The sequence below is a fragment of the Gobius niger genome (assembly GCF_951799975.1).
Source record: "Gobius niger genome assembly, chromosome: 21".
In the NCBI taxonomy this organism is placed as follows: Eukaryota; Metazoa; Chordata; class Actinopteri; order Gobiiformes; family Gobiidae; genus Gobius; species Gobius niger.
In genome coordinates this window covers 9,047,565-9,073,251 of record NC_136872.1, presented here as the reverse complement: position 1 = coordinate 9,073,251, position 25,687 = coordinate 9,047,565, and the positions used below count along the sequence as shown (strand labels likewise).

General features: G+C 41.1%; 4 protein-coding genes across 4 annotated transcripts; 1 reads left to right on the top strand and 3 right to left on the bottom strand.

Moving 5' to 3' along the window:
* Positions 1-5,407: 5,407 nt before the first annotated feature.
* On the bottom strand, positions 5,408-7,158 carry LOC306980808 (thioredoxin-like). Its single transcript, XM_079580245.1, has 5 exons — positions 7,057-7,158; positions 6,837-6,941; positions 6,181-6,240; positions 6,010-6,075; positions 5,408-5,938 (listed from the first exon to the last, which is right to left on the bottom strand). The coding sequence occupies exons 1-5, from the start codon at positions 7,078-7,080 to the stop codon at positions 5,876-5,878; spliced, it is 318 nt and encodes a 105-aa protein (XP_079436371.1). The 5' UTR covers positions 7,081-7,158; the 3' UTR covers positions 5,408-5,875.
* Positions 7,159-8,368: 1,210 nt separating this feature from the next.
* LOC306980796 (prostaglandin reductase 1-like) lies at positions 8,369-10,132 on the bottom strand. Its single transcript, XM_079580232.1, has 8 exons — positions 10,012-10,132; positions 9,882-9,927; positions 9,760-9,819; positions 9,487-9,654; positions 9,113-9,386; positions 8,927-9,032; positions 8,706-8,824; positions 8,369-8,548 (listed from the first exon to the last, which is right to left on the bottom strand). Exons 1-8 carry the CDS (start codon positions 10,115-10,117, stop codon positions 8,438-8,440), a joined length of 990 nt encoding a protein of 329 aa, XP_079436358.1. The 5' UTR covers positions 10,118-10,132; the 3' UTR covers positions 8,369-8,437.
* Positions 10,133-14,549: 4,417 nt separating this feature from the next.
* On the bottom strand, positions 14,550-17,474 carry LOC306980795 (prostaglandin reductase 1-like). Its single transcript, XM_079580231.1, has 9 exons — positions 17,391-17,474; positions 16,993-17,120; positions 16,861-16,906; positions 16,731-16,790; positions 16,123-16,290; positions 15,300-15,573; positions 15,114-15,219; positions 14,836-14,954; positions 14,550-14,764 (listed from the first exon to the last, which is right to left on the bottom strand). Exons 2-9 carry the CDS (start codon positions 17,096-17,098, stop codon positions 14,654-14,656), a joined length of 990 nt encoding a protein of 329 aa, XP_079436357.1. The 5' UTR covers positions 17,099-17,120; positions 17,391-17,474; the 3' UTR covers positions 14,550-14,653.
* Positions 17,475-18,333: 859 nt separating this feature from the next.
* On the top strand, positions 18,334-21,361 carry haus3 (HAUS augmin-like complex, subunit 3). The gene is made up of 5 exons (XM_079580015.1): positions 18,334-19,350; positions 19,425-19,634; positions 19,718-19,950; positions 20,021-20,306; positions 20,996-21,361. Exons 1-5 carry the CDS (start codon positions 18,385-18,387, stop codon positions 21,200-21,202), a joined length of 1,902 nt encoding a protein of 633 aa, XP_079436141.1. The 5' UTR covers positions 18,334-18,384; the 3' UTR covers positions 21,203-21,361.
* Positions 21,362-25,687: the final 4,326 nt, after the last annotated feature.

Here is a 25,687-nt window from a genome sequence, read left to right as displayed (position 1 = left end):
TATGTTTCCGGCGCGCGAGGACATATGAGCATGCGCAGATCAAATTTTCCAGCAGATCAGGTCGCCCAGCAGATTGGGCTGTGACAGGCCGTCTGCAGCGCTGGCGCTGGCTGGCCCGCCCGGCCCTTTGGACTGAGCTGTCCATCCAAATGTGTTTTTCCAACTGATGATTCGTCATTAGCGAAGTATTTTTGTTCACTTGCAATTTCCGTGGACAATCCCCTGATGGGATAATAAAACTGCAAGGCCTATGGGTAGATTTTACAGCCTTTCTTGAGTAAAAAAAAAAAAAAAAAAAAAAAAAAACAGCAAAAAAAAAAACTAGGCAACAATGTAATACAACAACAACAATGACGATAATATTAATAATATTATTAATAATAATGATAATAATAATAAAAATAATAATAATAATAATAAGAAGAAGAAGAAGTTATTTAAAATATAGCTTCAGGCTTAAGATGTGGCATTATTTATTTAAATGCATTTTATTAAAACGGCCAGCAGATGGCGCTAGCGCATAAATAGTAGGCTATAAAGCCAGGAGGAGGGCTAGATCGTTTATTATAATAGATCCATGGGCTAGATGTAGACCCAGTCGCTGATGCCGCTCTCTTGTTTCCGTTGTATTTTATGATATAGGCTAAATCTGTTGGACATAATTGTAACTCAAATTAAGTCGTACAACCTGTGTTCAACTTTAAACGAAAAGCAAGCATGAAACAACTAATGTGTGCAAGCTGTGAGCCAAATGAAAGCTACTGTGAACTAACGATTAACGAAATCTGTGAACTGTAAACAAATGAAGAAATAAATGATATGTGAAAGGAACATGCTGCTTCTGTCCTGTTGGTCGGATCTGTGTATACAAAATACCACCACCACTCGTAATGCTGAAGTAAATACTCGGGTCTATATCACTCCACACTTGACCACTTCTTGTCCCAAACACCTGCTGCTGTCCAAATGAGCCCCTTTTTACTTGGCTTCTTTAGCGGGTAAGATTTATCCAATGGGTCCTTCATTGTAGTGCCTTTTAGGGGGTCGTAGGCATGCTGCCCTCCATTCAGCCTCACACCCATACTCAAAATATTGAGTCTCATTTGATTTAACCCTTTATGCCTGAGGGAAATCTGCATATCAGAGGATGCTTGTTGTTGCCATAAAAATCGACAGGGAGGTGTGTTTTTACATGTTTAGACATATCTGAGTTCCATTCGGTTCTGATCAATTTGGATTGCATAAGACGTTTTGTACCTCGAGGGAGTGCTTCAGAAATGTACCCATAGACTATTCCTATTTTATCTTTTAAACCCTTTACATTTTTTAAAAAATAAGGTCATTATCACTTTTGACCATTATAACCCCTTCCCCCGGCCTCATTGACTTCCTTTATATCCTTTATATATTTCCCTGCAACTTAGAGTTTTTATGCTACCAACCCCTAGTTTAATGTAAACAATATGTAGGCCTAATTATTAGTTTTGGCTATTTTCAACCCCTTCCCCCCCATGTCCTATATTATAGCCCTATACCACAACCAGGCAGTATTGGATTATTCATGTCTAGAAACCAGACTTTTTTCTCTTAAAATAGTTTGGAAGTGTTGTCAGTGATTCCCTCATTGAGCCTGATTGGAATGAATAAATATGTCTCAGGCTCCACTCTCCTCATGCTAAGACATGTTAGTAAACAAAGCTATAAAAACACCACAAAACAACACTTCTTTCTCCTCTTGCAAGGCAGGGAAAAAAAGATTTTACAAGCGCAGGCATTCATTTTAAGGGTACAGTGGGTGGCATAAGTACACTCCGTTCCAAATTATTATGCAAATGACAGTTTTTTCTAAATTGTCAATGTCAACTCAGATGAGAGTCAGCATAATTTTCAAGTCTTTAACTGGTAGAGGATCATTTAAATGTGGTTGGAAAAAATCTCCCAGTGATAACAGTATTTTTTTCAAAAATAAAAACCTCAAAATCCACTGTTCCAAATTATTATGCAACTCATCGTTTCAATACATTCTAAAGCTTGTAATTAACTGAAAATGGTCATTTGTTGTATTTGTAGCATTAGGAGGTCATATTTACTGAAATCAAAAGCTATTTCAATCAAAAAAATATTAACAGGTCGAGTTATATTTTACCATAGGAGCCCTTGTGTGAAAGCAGCTTCACAATTGTTAAATCCATTAAACTTGTGAGTTTTTGGACAGTTTCTGCTTGGATTTCTTTGCAGGATGTTAGAATAACCTCCCAGAGCTGCTGTTTGGATGAAAACTGCCTCCCACCCTCATAGAACTGTTTTTTTTGTTGAGGCTCCAAAGGTTCTCAACAGGGTTGAGGTCAGGGGAGGAGGGGGTCCACATCATGAGTTTCTCTCCTTTTATGCCCATAGCAGCCAGTGATGCAGAGGTTTTCTTTACAGCAGGACATGGTGCGCTGTCAAGCATGAAGATGATTTTATTAGGGAAAGCACGGCTCTTCTTTTTGTAGCATAGAAGACAGTGGTCAGTCAGAAACTCCACATATTTTTCAAAGGTCATTTTCACACCTTCAGGGAGCCTAAAAGGGCCTAAAGGGGCCGACCAACTCTCTCCCCATGATTCTGGCCCAAAACATGACTCCGCCCCCTCCTTACTGACGTCACAGCCTTGTTGGGACATTGTGGTCATTCACCAACCATTCACTACTCCACTGATTTGACCATCCAGGGTTACACGGCCTCATAAGTGAACAAGACTGTTTGAAAATGAGTCTTCATGTATTTCTGAGCCACTGCAGCCGTTTCTGTTCATCAGCTTCAATTAACCATTTAGGGGAGGCCCGGATAGAAGGTTTATGCACAACTGCAGCCTCTGGAGGGTCCTACACCTTGATGTTCGGGAGACTCCAGAGGCACCAGCAGCTTCAAATACCTGTATCCTGCTTTGTAGCATCTGTTCTCTTAATCTGATGTGTTTGTCTGGCAGAAACCGTCATATTATGCCTTTATCTGCACAAACCGGAGTGTGCTCTGAATCATCCACAAATCTCTTATCTGTATGATGATTATACTTAATCTTTCATGAAATATCGAAGGTTTTCATACCTAGACCAAGGCATTCAACTATTTCATGCTTTTCATCAGCAGAAAGACCCTTTTTCTTTACCATATTGCTTGAAAATGATGATCTGCATAATAAAGTGGAACACCCTTTTTCAGTAGTTTTTCCCTTAACTGGGCTTAACCTGAAAACTAATCATCCCAGGTCTCTAAGATTTATGTCAGTGATTCAAAGAGCCCCAAGACATGATACCATCCATGAGTTTCATTTTTTTTTTTACCTTTTTGACACAAAAATACAATTTGCATAATAATTTGGAACACAGTGTAAATAGAGTCTACCAGTGTGTAAGCAGTGTGTGGAGCAGAAGCATCATGAAGTCCATGAACACACCAGACAGGTCCAGGATCAAGTTATTGAGAAGTATAAAGCTGGGTTAGGTTATAGGAAGATTTCAAACGCTTTAAATATCTCTCAAAGTACAGTTAAATACACCATCCAGGAATGGAAAGAGTATGGCATCTCTGCAAACCTACCAAGACTTTTTGGCCTACATGAAAAACGCTAAAAATATCCCTGTGTTAGAAAGTCAAGACCTAAATCCAATCGAGAATCTGTGGAAACATCTGAAAACTGCGGTTCAAGTGCTCTCCATCGAATCTAACTGATCTTGACCTGTTTTGCAGAGAAGAATGAGCAAAAAAATCCAATTTCAAGATGTGCAGGACTAGTAGAGACAAACCCCAAAAGACTTGCAGCTGTAATTGCAGTAAAAGGCAGTTCCACGAGGTATTAACTCACGGGGGGAGATACTTTTGCAAACCCCAATTTTCAGTTTTTTATTTATAAAAAAAGTTCAAAATCATGTATACATTTCATTTCACTTCATGATCGTGTCACTTAGTGTGTGTCTTTCACATAAAATCTCAAATAAATATATTTACGTTTAGGTCCACAGTGTGGCAAAATGTCCAAAACTTAAAGGGGCTCTGATACTTATGCAGTAAGAGTCCAAACTTTTTTTTTTCTTTGTTTATTTATTTTATAGATTTCCCCAAATGAAACAACCAACCCTAAAAAAATACTGGTAAAAAAAGAACAAAAAGTTAGTTAAGTTTATTTGAGCTGGTCACATTTGTGTTAGTTACAAAAGTCATATCATTACACAGTAATGGAAGCTCAAAAGGAGTATAGGCTGAAGCTGAAGCTTATGTGCACCTTATATTCAACACTCTCAGTACTTGTGCATTTCACATGTGTATTCCCATTGGGTACTCATCTAATTACAACTGCATCTAACAATTCAAATTAAATTCAAATAAGGTTATCATAAAATGTGCAAAAAATCAAATTTGAACTAAAAGGAAAGGTATTGGTCCCATATTGGTGATATGAGATCCGTTTCTGGAGCCATGGGACAAATTTAAACAAGCTAATGTATGAAAGAGTGAATGGCCTGAATTAACTCTTAATTCTCTGACAAAATATCGTATCTTTTTATTGATTGAATTAGACAAGTACCTTCATGTTCATGCTCGATGACCTATGACTCACTGAGGGGGTGTGTGGGGGCGGTGTGGAGGCCGTGGGAAATGTGTGGGAAGCTCAAATACATACAAATGTCATACAAATATGCATTCAGGGACAGCATTTGGGGTGGGTTGAATAAATAAATAAATAAATAGCAAAACTCTATAATTATAATTCTGCTTATTAGAAGGATATTGGTGCAGGATAGTGGGAAGTAGAAGAAAAAGAAAAGCATTTCTTCACTTCATGTTGCCGGTGGGTGAAAATAATGCTAATCCCAATATAAGTCTATGGGTCAAGTCCTGTAGTTTAACACCATGTATTGTTCAAACTGATATTACACCAAATCAAAAATGTTCACTGACCATTTATATGGGCGAGCCGGTCACAATGATATTAGTCAAAATGAAATGTGTCTTATTATTGAGCATCAAGTTAACATTATTGAGCTTCAATAACAGTTACAAGTCAATGCCACTGCAAAGCCGTGGTTTTCAGGGTAAACAGAAAATGTGGTCATTTGGTTTAAAAAAAAAAGCATAATTGTATGCAGTTTGATGCTGAGAATTTTTATAATGGGGGGTCTAAAAGCATGCATTTAATAATGGAAGTCTATGGCACCACTAAACAAACTGACTTTACACAGAAACAAGTGTAATTATTGAATTTTATTCAACATTGCAGATGGTCGTCCATGGCAAACACTGGCATCTATAAGGTGAATAATATCTGATAATTTATTAAGCTGTCAATGTAGAGGACTCTTTCATGAAAAAATATTGCATGAAACACTCCCAGAGGATACTTTACACAAAAACAAAAAATGCACCAAATCTTCCTTCTGATAATCCACACTAACAGGCCGGTCACGCAGACAATAGCCATAATAAAAAATAAATGTGTTGTTTTAGAATTTTTGCATGTTATTTAAAATTGTTGTTTGTTGATGGCAAACATTGGCATCTAAAGGGTTAATGATTTATGGTAATAGATGAAAGCACCGTGTTGTTTTCACAGGACCCCTTCACACACAAAAAAAAACAACTTTTTTAAATCCATCAATATTTGGAGATTTTATGGCCGTGTAAAGCATTGAAATACAAATTGAAATCTAAATCTAAAAATGTCAATGTACAAGGTGGACAAAATGAATAATTATTAAGTCTGAATAAACATAATAAAGACTGAAAGAGTAATCACTGAATGAAAAGATAAATCAGCTTTATCTTTTGAATCACAGCCATACAAAAATAGTAAAACTGTTTCGGAGACGAGCTCAGCTGACTGATGAATGTCTCTTCACTTGAACTGTTGGATCCTCATCGTCACTGTGGCAATATCAGCACCTGCCACGACAGAAACCTGGAAAACAAAGATTTTAAGTTCCCCAGGCAGAAAAGTCACCATCAATGAGACACTAAAAGGACTCTTACGGTTGCTCCACCCTTGAAGAAATAGAATGTTGGAACACTTCTGATTTGATACATAGCACTCAGCTCCTGGTGAGAGAAACAAACGCAAACTTAGAATGAGATTAAACAACAAATTCTCTTTTTATATTCATTTTCATGTGTTCTTAGGTTGGAATAAGCTTTACAACTTACTTGGCCTTGATTAATATCCACTTTCAGGAAAACAACGTCTTTATATTGCTTTGCCAGTGCCTAATGAAACAACACAGTAATTGACACAAGAAGCAGAAATTAGATACGCCATAGTTACCGGTATGAAATAGTTGTTAAATTTATAGGACGACTGAGCAACAGGGATGCACACAACTATTAGAAAAAATATTTGCTCACTCGCCTTGACTTGCATATGACCTTAGATGGCTTCCCATTTTTGATCCAAAAGGTTTCAGGCTAATACAATATCAGTCGACTCTGCACCTACAACAGCTTCAGATCTTCTGTGAAGGCTCAAGACTGTCTACAAGGTATAGCAGTGTGTTTTTCACCTTTCAGACGCTTAACACACTTGATGTTGGATGCCCGGTTTTCTTTTGGGTTGAGGCCAGGACTCTGTGCAGGCCAAGTTTGTCTTCACCCACAGAGTTGGGAGAAACTCTGTGGGTGAAAGTTTGACTGCAGAAAGTCGATGACCTCTGCGCACAATTGGGTGAGCGAATACTTTAGACAACTTATTTCAAAGAAACCATTGGACCGTGAATACTGACTTTACTTCGCTCTGACTGTACCTTCCTGTTCTCAACACCAAATGAGAAAAATGTGCAAAAAAAAAAAAAAAGCGTTTGACTCACTTCATATTGAGGAGCGATCTGTCTGCAGGGCCCGCACCACGTTGCTGTAAAATCTACCACAATAAGCTTGTTCCCAGCTGCCGCCAGCTCGGCCTGAAACTGCGCCTGAAAATGGAGACAAAACAACACAATGGCCTGAACATCAACACTAACTGGAAGAAAAATGCAACAAAACCGATGCATCTCAGTAAATATGATCAGAAAAGAATTGAAGAATTACCACAGTAGTGATACTTTTAACCATTTTGATTCTTGGACTGGAGTGGGTTGATGTCTTCAGTGGCACTCGGTGACTTCTTCAGACGGCTCCACTGCAGCATCATTTTATAGCTACTGCCGCCCTGAAACCTGAAGCCAAAAATGAACTGGTTTTGCCACTTACAGATCACAATTTGTTATGCATAATGTGTGACATGTCAAAACAGCTATAATTATCCTTTACAAAAGCCCACATAGTTTGAATTGTGTCTGTTTCTATACCTATGTTCCCTGCAAAAACAACCCCCTGCAAGTTTAGTCATGCATTGATCATTGTGTGGCCTAATATGAGTTACTAACTAAGTATTAAATGGTGTAAAATATATACTATATATTACCATTATTTTTTCCCCTGGAATCCCCCGTCTGCATAACATCACATTTCATGCATGAAATTCGCAGTAGGATGGCTGGGCGGAGGTGAATCAATGCTGTCGTCAGTGATTTTCACTGAAGAAAACATGACTTTTCAAGTTTCAAGCCACCTTAAACCAAGTAATCCAATGCAAACCCGTTTCGCAAACCTTTCTGCAGACTTTGGAAATTAATTGGAAAAAAACACACAAATAAACTAAACATTTCGTCGTCCCACTGAGAACCCTTGAGTGCAATAGGCAGCGATAATTCCACTACAGCGCTATAATCCAGGCTAAGATAAAGACAAAAACTGCATATTATATATTATTGTGATTTCAGCAACAACAAACAGAACTTGAACCCAACATACGTATTGTCAGTGACGTATTTGGCATGTTTTGTAGCAGTAAACCTCTGAAACCTCAACATGTTTTGCTACCTATTGATAATTTGCTTGTTTTAAGAACGTGAGGGGGTGTCCTAAATCCACTCAGTTTGGTACGTGAATTAATAAATAGTCAAACTGGCCTAAACAGACAACCAATAGCTGCTTTATCAATCTCCACAGCTTTATGTCCATACTAAATTCACTGATGTAGACCTTCACTTTTGTAAAATGCAGCCCCGGTCCAAACAACTTTTAATACAATGCAAATAAAATAAAATCAGAGCCGGATTATTTTTGTCTGATTGTATGACAAAGGATTCTGATGCACTTTTTCACTACGACATATATAAATAATTGGTGACAAGTGTACTAGTTTTCAAGTGATTTTATTTTTGTGGTTGTTACAGACAGTTGTTAGCGAGACACATGTAATTATATAGAATGTATGAAATGTATTAAAGCCAGGTCACACAAAAAAATACATACATTGACTTGACTCCATTTGGGTGATGATCTGTCTTCCATTTAAATTGCTAATTGTCACACACTGCTCATTGTGACGTGTCAAAAATGAAGAGGTTGCTCCAGGTGGCTCATGTCAAACTGCAACTATTGCCTTCCCAGTGTTATCTCCCTTCAACATGCCCATAAAAGCAGCTGGCAAATTTGCAAACCCTTTGGTGACGTGTTCCCGCCACTGCAGCTTCCCCTGTGCAACAATAAACAGACATGAGTACATGCACCTGAGCAGCATGTGTGTGTGTGTGTGTGTGTGTGTGTGTGTGTGTGTGTGTGTGTGTGTGTGTGTGTGTGTGTGTGTGTGTGTGTGTTTGTGTGTGTGTGTGTGTTTGTGTGTGCGCTCCTACCTCTTTGACCCATCCCATCAGCCTCTTCTGAGACTCTGGGTCCTTGTGGGCCCACCTGGTCTGCTTAAAGCCCTCCATCTTCAGCTGTTTCATGATCATAGTAGGCTGAGGGTACGGTCCTAAAAAAAAAAGAAAGTTAAATCACCAATGTCATATGCTGTGTTGAAGTGTCAATGTGTAGCTTCTGTCCGGCCATATTTGAGCGACTATGATGTAGGCACCTGTTTGTGGAGAGGCGTCATTATAAAGGGAAATATTGCCACAAAGAGCAATCCTTCCAAAGTCCTTCATCTGCTCTATGGCCACAGTGGAGAATGTGCCTCCAACCTAAACATGTAAGAAGACATAGAGGACAGAGTCTCAAATGCTGAACAAAAAGAAAGCATCACTGCACCGTCATCACTTACATTCTCAAAGAAGCAGTCGTATCCCTCTGGAGAAGCTGATCTCAGTGCCTCCTCCAGTGAAGTAACCGTTTTGTAGTTGAACACTTGGTCAAACCCCAGTTCTTTGAGGAAAGCCACTTTGCCCTCAGAGCCGGCTGAACCCACCACTTTACAGCCCTTGATCTTTGCAATCTGTCCCACCACGGAGCCCACGGCCCCTGCAGCACCATTCACCAGCAAAGTCTCTCCAGCCTGGAGCCCCAACACCTCCTCGATACCGTACAGAGCCGTCAGTCTGAAAGGGAAAATAAGATGTAAAAGTGCTTGTAACACAGTGACACATAAAAACAATTTTTCACTAACGTTAATCTCAGAGGTAGGATTATTTGTCTTACCCTGGCATGCCGACCGCACCCAGAGCCAGGGATAATGGTAGATCTTTTGGCCACTCGGACATTATGGGATTGAGGTCTGAGCCGTCACTGAGCGAGTGGCTCCTCCAGCCGCAGCTTGATACGACATGGCTCCCCAAAGGAAACGCTGGGTTCTTACTTTGAATCACCCTAATCAAAACAGGAAGAGGATTTTGGATCTGGCTCATGCTATGTTAGTATAAAAACACACCCAAAAATAATAACTACAAGGGATTCAAATATTGTGTATCTTACTTGGCCACTTGGGTGCCAATCAGCACATCTCCTTCCTTCATTAAAACTCGGCTATATGGTCTGAAAATAAAATCATAGTTTTTGTGGATGTTTCTCTCTGAAGTTTAATGCTCTTAACTTACCTCAGATATGGGTCCAAACTGAGACATACTGCCTCCAAAAGCACCTCTGGAAACACAATATTAGCTTAATGTATATAAAGATGTATTACTGTCTTTCATTCAACACCAACTTCCTGACAAATGATATTACCTCCATCTTTGGGCTCAGAAAGCTCTTGAACTTTTTGTTGAAAATCACTGTCTTTTGGAAAACCGTCAAAGTGCTTGGCCAGGATCCATACTGTAGCTCGAACCATGGTTCTTCTTTCTTCTCTGATACTGAATGCGATGAGCACATTTACCGGAGATTATTCCAACAGTAAAAGGATAAAAATGTTGATGTTATCAAAGAAGAAAAGGGTGACTTACTCCTTCAGTGAAAAATGGCAGAGGTTGTGGCAAAGGCCAAGGGATAAACTTATAAAGCCACGAGGAGGGAGGCGGGACAAAAGCTGCACTTTGTTAAAATAACAGTGACTCAGCTAAATTAAACAGTAAATGAGGGTGTTAAGGTGCAGCCCCTAAACAAACGAACCGAGGAATGGAGTTTCTAATGGGTCAAAGACAGACGTTACATTAACTGTGTGATAAAAGTAAGGTGGGGATATTTGGACTTTACTTTTGTCCTCTATATTTCTCCCGGGATTAACAAGAACCAGCCAAGAACAGGCCTATATCATTCTTTAAAAAAAAAGAAAAAAAAAGAACATTATTAAATCTTAAAGCCTGATATTATTCCAACAGTACAAGGATAAAAATGTAGATGTTATCAAAGAAAAAAAGGGTGACTTGCTCTTTCAGTGATAAACAGATATGGGAGAAGTTGTGGCAAAGGCCAAGGCATAGACTGATAAAACAACAAGGAGGGAGGCGGGACAAAAGCTGCCCTTAATCAAAATAATATTTGACCGAGTGACTCGGCTAAATTAAGCAGTAAATCAGACTGCTAAGGTGCAGCTCCTAATCAAACCAACCAAGTCATGGAGTTACAAAGACAGACTTTACATTGATAAAAGTAAAGTGGGAGGATTCTCAGTGGTAATTCACCCTCTGCACCCCTGCCTGTTGGTCCGGGCCTGTGAGTGAGATCCTTTTAGCCCCATTTCGACAGGACCAGACCGGAACGGACTGGAGCGGTTTGAGGGTGTTTCGACAGCCAAAGTGAACCGCTCCGCTCCCAAATGGGGGTCTAAACCGCTCCAGTCCCGGACCACTTCAGCCATGGTGTCTGGAACGGTTTGCAAACTAGACCGGTTTGAGGGGAAAGGGGAGGGGGGCTTGTCGCCACTCTGATTGGTCAGGCCCAGAGCCGTTTTTTCCTATACGCAAACTACGCAAGGTGCCTAGGGCCCCCGCAGCCGCAAGGGCCCCCGCATCACGGTGTAGTTTCACTGATTAATCAACGCATTGTTACGGAACAGGCTCTCTGACAGCGCTCACTCACTCTCTGCCTACTTTGCCACATATAACACCAAATCATTCCAACTCTCTTCTTATTGTCTCTTGTGGAGAATCAGTTTGCCAAATAGACGAGTAAAAACGTTCTCCGTGGCCCTTTTGTCAAAAAGAGAAGTTGAATCCACACGGTTCTCACGAACACAGTAACTTACAGTAACTCTGGCTCTCTGAATGTGCACAGTCTATAACGAGCTGGGCAACTCACTGGTTAATTCTCAGTGGTCAGACAGAAATAACCGTCAGGTGCAGGTTTCAGCTAGTTTTAAATCAGTGGTTCCCAAACTGTGGGTCAGGGACCAGAGGAGAGAGAATGAGACCATTTGCCATTTACCATTTTAAAAAGTGGGGATATAGACTAGTGTCATTCTAAATCCCAGTGTGACTGTGGCTTAGTAGTTAGTGGTTCTCAAACAGAGGCAGCAATTGAGGTCATTATGTTCCCCTTCTGCCCTGCACTGCTGCACAGTGAAACTGTTTTTGACCGTAAATGGATTTGCTCTTTGTCAAATAGCCATGGGATGCGTACAGTAGTGTCCCCGTGTGGATTTTTGCTTAGGGCCCCAGAAGGGCCAGCACCGGCTCTGGTCAGGCCTGTGAAAGACAATAGTTGCCTTGCATATTGAAAGTTAGCTTTCACAAATTTAAACCAGGCTCGATCATGACTTGTTCACAGCTTCTGTATGAGCGTCTAAAAGTCAAAGTTCACACATGGCACAGCTGATTTTTACTTTCACTTCTGTATGGATTGAGCCGAAAGGCCGATGAGAACTGGGCTATATTAAAGTCCATTTTATAACTTAGGATAGGAAAACATTCACATATTAATTTTCTTATCGCTGTTCAAGGGCATAATATAGAATAATTGCATAGTATTTTTTTGTTTATGAGTACTCTGTCCCACCTAATGGCCAAATTTTGCATATACAAAGGTGTTTTGATGCAGGACTAAAGCACAGTGATGTGGCTGTGGTTGTTTCCTGTCACATGCATATGAATGACCTCGGCCACTCCCATAACGACTCAGACCACTTTACACTAAAGGCACTTGAAACACAAACTTGCGGGCGCTAAATTAACTGGTCTCAAGTGAACCGAACTGGTCTTGTGCTGTCAAAATGGGCCTTTTGATATTTGGACATGACTTTTGTCTTCTACATTTCTGCTGGGATTAAGAAGAACAAGCCAAGAACAGGGCGATGTCATTCTTAAAGAAATAACCATTATTGAGCCTTAAAGCCTGATGCTTTTATCTGAGTGTTCTTCTCTCCAAAAAAGCTTATCCTGTCATGTTGGCAAATCAAGGCAGCCAAAGTGAATGAATGACACGGCACTGCCACCTTGAGGATACAACATGTGTTCTCAGGGTGATTAAAAATACAGTAAATCGCTCAGTTATTATGCACTTTATGTCATGACTTTATACTTTACATGTCTGTTGGTGTATATAGAGAATAGCTTCATGCCATACAAAGTTACATTAGAATAGATTAAAATGCTGTGCAAAACAGCTCTACACAAAACTTTAAGTGTTTGTGGATGCTCTAGAATCTGAAGATCTAAGCTGGTCCTCTGCGTTTGTCCTTTTTTCTGTGAATAGTTTACTTCCTTAATCCTCTCCATGCTTCAGCCTATAGAACCCAGCCTCCTCTGCTTAAAGTAAGTGATGTTTAAAGTGCTTAAAGTGCATATGAAGTTTTTTTTTAATTTGAATGTATTAATGGAAAACCCCTTGAGATTCAGCATGCCGTTTTCAAGGGGGACCAACACATTTAAACATTGAACACAATTACAGTACAACACAGGACAAGTTACACAACAAACAGTTTTTATTGTTGTTATTGTTAATATTATTTACAATAGAAAAACAAATAAAGCAGTAAAAAATAAAGATAATAATAAAGATAACAATGTTATTCCAACCAAGAGTACACTACAAACAGTGGCATTCATTTTTTGGATAAAAAAAAAAAAAGACATTTTGAAGGGATCAAAGGTTGATAGAGACCTCAGTGATACAGGCAGATGATTCCAATCAAAGGGGGCCCTAAAGGAGAAGGACCTCCGGGCCAGCTCTTTATGCACAGTAGGAACAGTAAATATAGGATATTGAGAGTGTCTAAGAGGGTAGGATGAAGTATAAGGGACAAGAAAACATTTCAAGTATGGTGGTAAAAAAAAAAAAAATACGCTTGAAAATAAATTACAGTGATGAGTTCTAAGTGATTTTTTCATATTACGTTCTGAATTGAATGGAAGTCTACCTGTAGCTAATTCTGGAGATTACTCATGTTAGAGGTCATTAATAAATATAGAAAATAAAAGAGGTACCAACATAGAACCCTGTGGAACTCCTTTTTCCATGATACAAAGACTGGACTGTACATCTTTATAAACAGAAAATTGTCGTCTGTTATGTAGATAGGCATCAAACCATAGAAGAGCGTTTCAACTAAGACCCACTGATTTAAGTTTGTTCAGGAGTATGTAATGGTCAACTAGATTGAAAGCCTTTAAAAGGTCTAAAAATATAGCACCTGTGCATTTATTTTGTTCAAAAGAGGAGAACACATCATTTGTAAATCTAACTAAGGCTGTAGTTGTTGAAAAACCAAAACAATAGGCAGATTGATAGGGAGACAGTATGTTAAATTTATTAAAGGTCATTGTATAGTTGTTGAAAAATAATCTTTTCAAAAAATGTGTTTTTTCTACAAATAATAGAGATTGGGCGGTAGAATACTGGAATTACTCTGGCAGTTTTCCAAATAATAGGGAGAGAGGAAGTACGTAAAGACAAATTAAACAAGTCAGATAGTGAGTAATTTAATATATAGGATCCAAGTTTAAGAAATTTGGCCACAAAGACATCTGGGCCAGCGCTGCTATTTTTCACTTCTTTTGAAAATATGACTTATTTAGATGGATAACATCAGTTGCAAGTTCATCAGTTGCATAATTATCATTTTATTTAAGTTAAGCAGCAATTTTAATGAAGAAATGTTGGGCAGAAAAGTTACAGTCATTTGAATTTTTAAGCCGCTGACAGGAAGTGACATAGAAGAAGGTAACATTCCAGAGCAGTTTGATCGTTGACTTAATATGGTCGCCACGGCAACAGTTTAAAATTGTTTACCTTCTTCTATGTCACTTCCTGTCAGTGTCCAATAAGGAGGTGAAACTATAAACATCACAAAGCTGGGTACAATCTTTAGCATAACCTTACATATAAATGTGCATGTTTTAGCATTTTTTGTAATCTTTCTTTTACATTCAGGTATGAAGATGTAAACACTGCTATGGAAAAATAGTCATTGATGATCACTCAGAGCCTCAGATTACACTGCAACTATTGCCTTCCCAGTGTTATCTCCCTTCAACATGCCCATAAAAGCAGCTGGCATGTTTGCAAACCCTTTGGTGACGTGTTCCCGCCACTGCAGCTTCCCCTGTGTAATAGTAAACAGACATGAGTAAATGTGCCTGAGTAGCATGTGTGTGTTTGTGTGTGAGCTCCTACCTCTTTGACCCATCGCATCAGCCTCTTCAGAGACTCCTGGTGCTTGTCGGCCCACCTGCTCTGCATAAAGCCCTCCATCTTCAGCTGTTTCATGATCATGGTCATTTGAGGGTACGGTCCTGAAAAGACAATCATTATTAGTCTTCAATTAATGAACAGTATTTGTTGGTGCCTTTCTAACATTCGAAAGGTCTCGTTACAAATATATCCCAAGAGAAGAGACATGCCATATTTGAGCTAAAAATCACTTTTGAGCTGCCGGATAAATGATTAGGCACCTGTTTGGGGTTTGGCATCATTATAAGTGGAAATACTGCCACAAACAGCAATCCTTCCAAAGTCCTTCATTTGCTGTATGGCAACAGTGGAGAATGTGCCTCCAACCTAAACATTTAAGAAGACATAGAGGACAGAGTCTCAAATACTGAACAAAAAGAAAGCATCACTCCACCATCATCACTTACATTCTCAAAGAAGCAGTCGTATCCCTCTGGAGAAGCTGATCTTAGTGTCTCCTCCAGTGAAGTAACCGTTTTGTAGTTGAACACTTGGTCAAACCCCAGTTCTTTGAGGAAAGCCACTTTGCCCTCAGAGCCGGCTGAACCCACCACTTTACAGCCCTTGATCTTTGCAATCTGTCCCACCACGGAGCCCACGGCCCCTGCAGCAGCATTCACCAGCAAAGTCTCTCCAGCCTGGAGCCCCAACACCTCCTCGATACCATACAGAGCCGTCAGTCTGAAAGGAAAAGCAAGATGTAAAGGATTCAAGCTTAGACGCACTGTGTTCCAATTCATTGTTTGAACTAAAGATCTGAGAGAATCCCCCCCCCCCCCCAAAAAAAAAAGTATTTGGTAAATGTATCTGTTTTTGTTTCATAATACTGATGATGCAATAGTCTTATATTGTGCTTTTCCCAACGTTAAAAGTTGCTTTATAATTTTCATTAATCAGTCACTTCATACTTGGTGGTTAACTACATTAGTGGCCACAGCTGCCCTTGAACAGATGTGAGGCTGCCAATCTGCACCACCGGCCCCTCTGACCACCACCAACCACCACTCACTCCGCACAGAATGGCCCGTCTGGCTTAGGGATGATTCAGAACACAGGACCTTCTAGATGTGCGCTGCTGTTCCAGGCAACTGTTTGTAACAGAGTGACTCATCACTCGCCTCATCAATTATAAAAGTAAAACAAAAACATCTGTTTTGGTGAACTACAAAATGACAAAGTTGTGGTTTATTTGCAACACTCGGTTAATAGAAGCAGATCATTTGGTCTTACCCGGGCATGCCGACTGTACCCAGAGCCAGGGATAACGGCAGATCTTTTGGCCACTCGGACATTACAGGGATGAGGTCTGAGCCGTCACTGAGTGAGTGGCTCCTCCAGCCGCTGCGTGACACGACATGGCTCCCCAAAGGAAACGCTGGGTTCTTACTTTGAATCACTCTGTGAATTATAAATTTAGGCGCATTCAGTTACTTTGTGTATGAAATGCACAGTATAAATAAACATGCCTTGCCTTAAATAGAGGGGATTAACACTATATGACTGAATAGCAAGTGAAAGTCAAAGCTTAACTAAAAAGACCAGAGCAAACTATGTTAAACAATCATCAAAAGTTTGGGTGAATGGGAAAAACACAAGTTACACAACACATGTTTGTCATGTCAGAGAATGTGGTTGCTTGGATCTTTCATTCAACAAGAGCATTCCTCTCTTCATCTAAACAGAAACATCTGTGTCCCAGCTTTCAGGCAAGCTATTTTGTTCACTTAATTTTCATTTTAGGGATTACATTTCAAAGGTTTTTGTAACAGGTGGAGATTTGTTAACAGTCAACAGGCAGTTATCATTTGTGTTTGTAAATGTGGGCTTGTGCCTCTTACTTGGCCACTTGAGTTCCAATCATTACGTCTCCTTCCTTCATGCGAACTCGGCTGAATGGCCTGATTAGGGAAAAGCACATTTTAATTTGCAATAGCAGTTTTTCTCTAAAATCTGCTGGTCTCAACCTACCTCATATATGGGTCCACACTGAGAAATACTGCCTCCAAAAGCACTTCTAGGAGGACAACATTTGATTCACATAAATACTGTATAGGTCTCATATATATCTGAATCTCAGACAGAGAAACAGACAATATTTACCTCCATCTTTGGGCTCAGAAAGCTCTTCTTCTTTTAATTGAAAATCACTGTCCTTGGGGAAACCATCAAAGTGCCTGGCCAAGATCCATGCTTTAGCTTGAACCATGTTTTTCCTTTCTTCTCTGATGCTGCAAGTGATTAAGATTAGTCAGAGATTCTTCACAACAATAGTACTCGTGCACCCACTATTGGTCTATGCCACAATAATAAGCATCAAACCAACGCAAACTTTATTATCTCAGCTAATTTATTATTAAGAGAAAGTCTGAATGTTATAGTTTTACAATCAAAATTTGGTGTTTAGCGACTAGCTCTTTTGTTTACACTTAATCTATGATTAGAGCATTTTAGATTGTATTACCACAAGCACAAATAACATAAAAACAAAGAAAACTTACTCTTTAGAGAAACTGAAATGAAGAACTGCACAAGTGTGGCAGCCAAGGCAGTGAAGCGCCTGTGCAAAAGAGCACCATGAGAGAGGCGGGACAAAGGCTCAACTGGGGAAACATGATTGGCTGGAATTATTGCTAGCCCCGCCTCCTCCCTCTTCACGCTGTGACGTTTACGTTACGTTTAGAGTACAGCAAAAGCGGCAAAGTGCACCAACTGAAGACAAAAGAGTGAATTTTGGTAAGATTTATATGAAGGTTGATTTGTATGAAGGTTAATTTGTGTTTTATTATCAAAGTGTTTTTATACGCTGAATTTATGTAACAGATTTTTTTTACACCAACCATATTGCCAAATATTGCCAAAAAAAAAAATTCTGTCTATTTGTTTTCGTCGCGGTTTATATTTTTTCCTTCCACTTTAGTGTAGAGTAGCTTAGCCATCCTGGTCTAGTCGATCCAGTTGGTGGCGGTAATGCTCCTTGAGTTTGCCAACCGCCATACGAAGAAGAAGTACGTCACGGGAGTTTGTCTTGTTTGGCGCGGGCGTTAGCAGCTCAGAGCAGCTCACCCTGAAGGTAACACTGCCGTGTTTTGTGCTAAAGTAAAGGTTTTATTACCTCCGCTTTGACAGTTTGTCATCGATAAGCTGCACAAAGCGATGTCCATGGAGCTTAGCTAGTCTTTTCGTTAATATTATGAGCACTGTATGTGGATTTTCATGGTGTATAACGTGAATGTTCGCGTTTGTGTGGCAATATTTCAAATATTTGACATGGTTTGTGGCATAATAATTGTTTTCTATTCTTCTATTCTTTCTAGCTGAGTGTCTGTGGTGGTAGATGTGCTAATGTTTACTTCGCACGATAGTTGTGTTATTACTGTGTTATTACCATTATATGCAGATGACGATGTATAATATTTGAGTTCCTCTTTCTGTTCCAGTTTATGTTTGTGTTGCTGTGTGACTGCCCATCAGTTTACAGGGAGGAGCAGCACAATGTTAAACGGTGGTCAGTTTGTGGAGGCCCTTGGCCGCCTGGGTTTCCCTGCTGCTTCATCACTGAAGGCATCTGAATTTGACTGGCTGTTTGACTGTGCACCAGAAAACCTTCACTTCCTACGTTTTGTCTGTCGAACCCTTAACTCGAGCAATGTTCTAACTTTGGAGGAGGCGAAAGCTTTTCAGGAGTTACAGAGTTCTGGCCAGCCTATTTTGGATGAAGCTGCTTTGGGCGACGTCCTAAAAACCATTGGGCCTTCAGATGCATGCTCTGCCAACTCTGCTTCATCCTCACTGTTTGCAGCAGACAGAGATGTGACCACAGAAGATTTGGAAGAAGAGCTCAAGGCACTTCGCAAAGAGAAAGAGTTGAAACAAAAACGCTACAATAGGTTACAGCTTATCTCGACCTCACGTGCAGATGCAGACCTGCGGCTTTCTGCAGAGAAGGTAAAGACTGAGAGTAGTTTAAAAGAGGCCAACGCTGCGGTTGGTGGCGATAATGCGCACACCAACACAATATTACAAAATCTAACAGATGAGGTGCAAAATATTGGTTCATACCTTGATTTTGCACAAAAAAAAGAACAGACTGAACCTGTTGCAGCTGTCCTGTCCCAGCTGTCCTTGGATCCTTATCTGCAACAGGAGGAGCTCAACACCAAAACCCTGGCTGCCTTTACGCAAAAGCATTTCTTCAAAGGCATCACTGATATTGTTGAGGCTTCTTACTCGGGGCGCCTTCAGCTGCTGGACCTCAGTTGTTGTGAAGATGAGGGAGAGAGTGAGTCTAGCGTGGGAACAGGCAGTGAGGAGCAGGTGGTGGAGCGCAGGAGGACAGAAATGGCCAGACTGCAGTGGGCTCATATAGTGGTCCAGCACCAGCTAATGCAGGCTCTGGCAGAAGAGAAAAGCCTGAAGGCAGGCTTGGACTGGCTCTCGGAGAAGTCCTCTCGTGTCAAGGTAGAAACACTTTAAATGTATATGACACATGGTCATGAAACTTAATGTCTAACCTTATTTATTTTTTCAATCAGAGTCTTTCAATGTCATCCTCCCTCCATGTTCGTGAAGTTGTGTTGAAAAAAGAATTACAGGCTGTGGAAGCAGAGCTGGAGGCTCTTCTCCAAGGCCCTGTTCTGGAGGCTCTGAGGGAGTCTGCGCGACAGGTGAATGTGCCTGTGGTGAGGGGAGACCTGGCATTGCAGCTTGCTAGACAAAAGTACTACACACAAAGACAGGACCAGGTAAGTTCTTGTTATTAGTTGTTGAATTCTCGTCTGTTCCTTTTTTTTTCTCCCACTTCTACTCCTGCTTTGTTGTGTCCTAGGTACGCGACTACCTTCTCCGTCAAAAGGCATCATTCGACCTACTGCACTTGGCTCAGGAGTTTGAGTTGAGAACATGGAGAGCTTTCTTTGAGCAGCTGCGACAAGTTGGTGGCAAACTAGTGAAAGACCATAAAGCGACGTCACTCAGAATTGAGGCGCTAGCTCACCCCGACTTATCTATCAACCCTCGACAAAATCCGATTATTAATAGAAAGGACGTTGCATTTAGCAGGTACGAAACACAAAAAATGTTTACAATGTTTTTTAGTTTGTTAAACAACATTTTCCACTTCTCGGACTAGACTCCTCCAGATCCTTGACCACAGCTCAAACAGTGGTCGCTCCGAGCCCTTTCGAACATACGAAGCACTGAACCAGGCGGCTCAGGACCTGGCTGAAGACCTCCAGGCGACTCGAGACGCATTAGCAGGAGCCAGCCGGGAGCAGTCCTACACAGCAGCGCGTCTGCATAGTGACTGTGAGGCGCTGCACAGAGTTATGCACACAGAGCTCCAGCAGCTGGTCTTAGGGCCACAGGTACGTCCCGTGGCCTCCGCGGACCAGCCACAGCTCTGTCCAAACGCACAGGTGGGTGTTTTCATTACCGCACTCTCATCGGGGAAACCATTCAGTGGGTTTGCAAAGAAGTTATTAAAGTGAGTCCATTTTGTACTTACACCAATGGGCGATTGGTAGCACTATTTTTTTCTTTCTTTTTCTTAACAAGATTATACCACACAATGAGGTTTTAACGGCATGATGGTATCACTTTCTTTTCTATTCCATCACAGTTTGGGTATACTACAAACTAAGATTGCTGGATAGTTCACTATTGCAGGCGTCACTGGCAGTTCACTTTCAGTTTGATCACATCACAGTATGCTCGGGCTCACTCAAATGCAGCCTGGTTATGTTCAAACCTGTCATGTGGTGTACCCCATAGGTCCTCTGGATTAGCAAAAGATCTACAAATATTTGACTGTGTCAAATTGGTTTGTATGAACATGTAAATGACAAAGTTTTAGAACACCCTCATTTTTCCAGTTTCAATTGAAAATGATCCAATTTAATGCCTTATTTGTCCTCTGAAAAGGAAAACGTATAATAAATAAAGACTAAATTCCAGTTCAATTATACACACCCATAACATAGAACCGGCTTATTGAAAATATTTTCATATTATAATCACCTAGTCTTTCAAAATCATGCTGTCCATTGCTCAACTCTAATTTTCAGTTGTGTCTCTCGGTCCTCATTTCCATGCACTTTCTTTACAGGAACTGAGCACAAAGCTCCTGGTAATTGAGTCTCAACTGCAGAGTCTGCAGCAAGTGGTTCAAGAAATCATGACTGAGGTGAAATCCAAACGTCAGCAGCTGGATCGCAACCGGCTCCTCAGACGGGAGAGGGAGCTGTACATCTACTTCCATTTGGATCCTCGACTGCTGCAGAAAGTAGTGGAAGACCGAGAGAAATGTCCATAAGAAGCCAACAATCATTCTCACAGAGTTTCAGAATTTCCATCCTCACTGCTAAAATGTTATTGTCTTATTTTGCTTTTGGAAGATCTGCAACATTGATTAACAATTCAATCAAATTTTAAAGACTGTTGTATTGTAATGTGTTTCTGGTTCAATTTTGTCCTGTTGATTATAAAAATAAAGAAGTTTCTCTTGCTCATACGTACTGTAATGTTTGCACTAATATTCAAAGACCGATCCAGAGATGTGCAATAAACTGACTTTATTCTTGTCATGTTGCTGTTTTTGACAGACAAAGCAAGCAGAGGGACAGCTCTTGTAGGGATGAGATGGAGAGGTCTGACTGCAGGCTGTACTCAGGGCCTTTGTCTTTGGAGGCTCAGAAGATCTTAGAAGCTCTTCAGGCCCAAAAGCGTCAAGCAACCAGGCAAATCCACAGATACTACAAACACTATCCTCCCTGTGAGTCAGGACACCAAACAGATACAAAAGAACTGAAACTTTCCTTGTCTTGCATATTACACCAGTTATTGCATGAGTTAGATTTCCAGGGAAAACCCTAGCTTGTATATGTCTGTTACTTAAAATAAATCACTGACGCTGTTCCTTCAGGCCTTTAAAACTTTCTTAAACTGTTTGTGCTAGTGGAAAACGGCCGATATGGCAGCCAGTGGGAGCCCTTGTCTCAGAGCTACACAAGTCAGCAGCAGGAGAGGAATCCGCAGTAAGTCCCGGTACTCTGGTAAAACTATAAACATACAGGCCTCCTAATGTCCACACGCCTCTCCTATGTCTATTGGAGAATACATGGAGGTGTATAAATACAATGTATCTTTCTCTACCGACCTGTCCAGGCAGTCTTCCACCTGCTATAACTCCCAGTGGTCAGACTCAGGACCTTTAGCCTACAGTCAGTCCTCCCAGACCCGGGACTTCTCCCAGGCTTCGTGTTCCTCCTGGGAACCCTCGCTCCGCAGTCGGACAAATCCAAGCGGACCCGATTATCAGGTCTCCCAGATGTATTCTCAGAGGAACGGATGTGGGCCTCCTGCGCTTCAGTCCAGTCAAGCCCTACCGTTCTCTCAGACCGATGCCTGTTCCTCTCAAGTGGACAGATACAGTCTGACCCTGCAAACTCCACAAGGTCTTTCTGAACATCCAATTGAAGCTCGGGAAAGGTATGTGAGGAATATGGAACAGACTAACCTGTTATTTGAGCTTTATGTATCCTGTCTTTTGTGATCAAGTAAGCTTCAATACATACAAAACTGATGCTTGTTTTTTTGTATTTTTCTTTATGTGCAGGTCTGAAGAAATGACACCTCAGTTTACCATTGAATTTCCTTCAGATGACGAAACACCAGGCCCAAAAGTCATGACCGAACCACTCTTTCCATCTTGTTTGGAAATGACTAGTTTGGTGAAGAACAAGAGGCCTCCTGCAGATAGAGATTTACCGAAAAAAGAAAGCTTTTATCAGCATCAACCAACTACACCAATAAGACTAAACCATTCTCTTGAAAAGGAGTTGAAATGCGGACTTCATCTTAATAAAATGTTGCGTGACGCCCCAGAAGAATCTAAGGAAGTTGAGGAGAAAACACAAGAGGTTTATACTGACACAAAATGGGACGTGCCCGTTGAATTAGAAGATGCCCTGCTGCCATGCAATCAAAGCAATCCTGTCACTTTCTTTGAAGCCACCTCTGACTTAACACACGAGCACCAACCTGAATGCTGTGATGTGACTAAAACATCAGAGATTCCCAACGTGATGCAAAGTGATTCAAGTGACGTACTTCCAATCAGTGCTGATGCAGATGAAGGAAACACAGCAGAGAGCGAAGACGTGATGGAGGTTGAATCAGAATTGACAGCAGTAAAACGCAATGACGATGTCCAAGTTGAGGCGCTCCCAGAGAGTTGTTCCAGTGGTAAACTTGGAAAGGAAAGTGACGATACTAACAGAGAGTTTCCTTTGGCTGACAAGAAACCCACAGTGGCAACAATTAACAACAGCCAAAGTTCAAGTTTGCAATTAGGTAAGCAGATGCTGGTTGAATTTCATCTTTGGGATTTCTAAACCGCTTGCATTTCTCAACTTTCCCCACCAGAGGCTGCTAGAAGACAAACATCTAGCCATGGTACCAGTGCAAATTTCTACACCTTTAATAGTTTCAGCTATATACTATATTCATAAAATCTTCTATTTTATTTGTGTTTCATTTGTAATTGTAAATAGTTTGATAGGGATTCACACTATGAAATTAGTTTCTCTGTCATTGTTTGCATGACCAAAAGCAAAACTAATCAGCAGTGTTTGATCTGATGTTGTGGGACAGTGTCTGTTCACATTACTGGCTCAGCAGTCAGTCTTAGTTTAGAAAGTGCTGCGTTAACTTCAAATGTGTAATCAGGTCAAGATCTGTACAGTCATAACTTGGTCCAAATCTGTTGATCTTTTCAGAGGTTTCACACTGTCCTGCTCCAGTGATCCCCCATGTAAGTCATGACAACACTTTAACAAACCCTGCAGTTGGTGAAGAGAAGGCACATCTGCACCTGGTCAACACAAACACAAGTCCCCGTAGTGTAAGTAAATCCAAAATGTGAACACCCGGTCCTTCAGACACCGTTCCTTTGCCTTTACAAAATGATGTTTGTATTGTGTTTGTGAGATCAGTCTGGCTACTTCCAAACCCAGCGCTGTGTGTTGTAGTGATACTGTAGCTCCCTGCTGAGTCATAAAGCCACAAAAACCCTCACAAAGTACCCCACAATTCATACTGGCAAAAGTGTAGCCGGTGATACGCAGCTGTAAAGAGAGGGAGACGAATATGCGGAAGAGCAAAAGAAGCAAAAGATGGGTCTGTGAAGGATGGTGAAGGAAGTGTGTTGGAAAAGCAGGAGCTGATTCTCACAGTTTTGCTAAAATCAGCAGCAGAATCTCTTCCTCATCCACTGGGCTGTGGGCCATGGCCTGCCTTGATTTTCTATCTATATCCTGTAGCACAGCGCCCTGGGGGGGTTCATGACTCTGTCAGCAAGAAAACGGGTTGTGTTTACAGGGAAATGAGGGAGATGCTCCCAGGGGAACTCCTGCAGCGTCAAGTGCTGACAGCCACCTGAATGTGTGCATACCAAATACCACACATACTGTACGGTCATATTCAAGCACAAGTGACCACTGTGACCTTATCGTTCCAGCTCAGTCTGAAGATGGAGGTTAAGATATTATGCAAAAATAAGAGGGTTACCCAGAGGTGAGGGAGAAGTGATCAGTCACTGCAGGAAGCAAGTTTTTCTTTTTAATGTATTGCAGCTTATGTTTGATCCACTTCAGCAGCTGTTATCGCAAACTCACACACCGTTCTGTTATTGAACATTTTAAATTAAGTAATCTCTATTCCGGTCCTTCCAGCTTTCCTTCCATAAATACCTTTTTTTTTTCTTTTTACTTTTATGTGTAGGAACAAAGCGACAGCAAAAGGAACAAGTTTAAGGATGTTGAGGAAAGTACCATGACCTCTTCTTCGAGTCATGGCTACATTTCATCTTCTGCAGCACCAAGTGAAGGTTCCAGAATACTACCATCAAGTGTGCCACACCACTCCTATTCAAAACCATCTTTCATCTCACTGAAAAGGAAGTATGAGGCACTGCAGTCACAATCAGACAACAACATTTCTTCAAAAGCTGGTTCAGCAAAGCGTCCTCTAAAATGGAAACCACCTCAATCGTCTCAAGAGCAGAAAAGAGAAGCAACAAAAGAAATAGATCATAGTAAAAGTGAGAATTCCCTTGAAGGCAAACCAAGAAGCAATAAACCTGTAAGAGAAGTCGCGAGACATGCCTCCTCTTCTGACTGTACACCTCCCAAAATCTCCAAATATATTTCTAAACACAATAAACCTGCTCCAGAAATACGTCCACCAGGCTTTGATCGTAACGAGGTCAGAAACGTGTTCAAACCTGGAAGTTTAACGTCATGTCTGACATCGGACCCAAGAGTGGCCGATGCTTCCAAAATGAACAAAGAAGAGATGGACTGCATTGTGAAGAAGGCCCAGACATCCGAGGCCGTGGTGCTCACTCTGGTGTTCCGTGATGGGACCACGCAGTTGGACCCAGAGCAGGTCAGTGAGGGACAGGTACACTCTATGTCCCCATAGGCAAATGTGTTTCTCTGTGCTTTCCTGTTGTGGCTGCTCATGTTCCTTTCCCTCTGTGTTTCCTGGTAAAGAAGCTGACTCCCCCTGTGTGCGGCCTTCTCTTGCTGATGAAGACTGGCCTGGACAATGTGTCAGAGACTCTGGGGCCTAATGACCGTCTGGTCTACTTCAAACTGGAGCATGCACCTGCCTGGGCCCAGCAGCCCACACCCCACCGCCAGCAGACAGTCACAAGGTCCGGCCATATACAGAGCGTTCAGGAAGTATTCATATCCCTCTATGTCATCAAGTGGAGCTCTCAGATTGAAAATGTCCA

Coding starts and splice junctions, on each gene's coding strand:
- LOC306980808 (XM_079580245.1), bottom strand. CDS start 7,080: ATGGTTAAAAGTATCACTACTGTG. Junction 6,942..7,056: donor TTAAAAGTATCACTACTGTG/GTAATTCTTCAA, acceptor CTCCATTTTCAG/GCGCAGTTTCAGGCCGAGCT. Junction 5,939..6,009: donor TCTTCAAGGGTGGAGCAACC/GTAAGAGTCCTT, acceptor TTTGTTTTCCAG/GTTTCTGTCGTGGCAGGTGC.
- LOC306980796 (XM_079580232.1), bottom strand. CDS start 10,117: ATGGTTCGAGCTACAGTATGGATCCTGGCCAAGCACTTTGACGGTTTT. Junction 8,825..8,926: donor TGACGCCTCTCCACAAACAG/GTGCCTACATCA, acceptor TTTTTTTTTTAG/GACCGTACCCTCAGCCTACT. Junction 8,549..8,705: donor TGATGGGATGGGTCAAAGAG/GTAGGAGCGCAC, acceptor ATTGTTGCACAG/GGGAAGCTGCAGTGGCGGGA.
- LOC306980795 (XM_079580231.1), bottom strand. CDS start 17,098: ATGGTTCAAGCTAAAGCATGGATCTTGGCCAGGCACTTTGATGGTTTC. Junction 16,291..16,730: donor ATTGGAACTCAAGTGGCCAA/GTAAGAGGCACA, acceptor TATAATTCACAG/AGTGATTCAAAGTAAGAACC. Junction 15,574..16,122: donor GGTACAGTCGGCATGCCCGG/GTAAGACCAAAT, acceptor TTTTCCTTTCAG/ACTGACGGCTCTGTATGGTA.
- haus3 (XM_079580015.1), top strand. CDS start 18,385: ATGTTAAACGGTGGTCAGTTTGTGGAGGCCCTTGGCCGCCTGGGTTTC. Junction 19,351..19,424: donor AGAAGTCCTCTCGTGTCAAG/GTAGAAACACTT, acceptor TTTTTCAATCAG/AGTCTTTCAATGTCATCCTC. Junction 20,307..20,995: donor AGCTCTGTCCAAACGCACAG/GTGGGTGTTTTC, acceptor CTTTCTTTACAG/GAACTGAGCACAAAGCTCCT.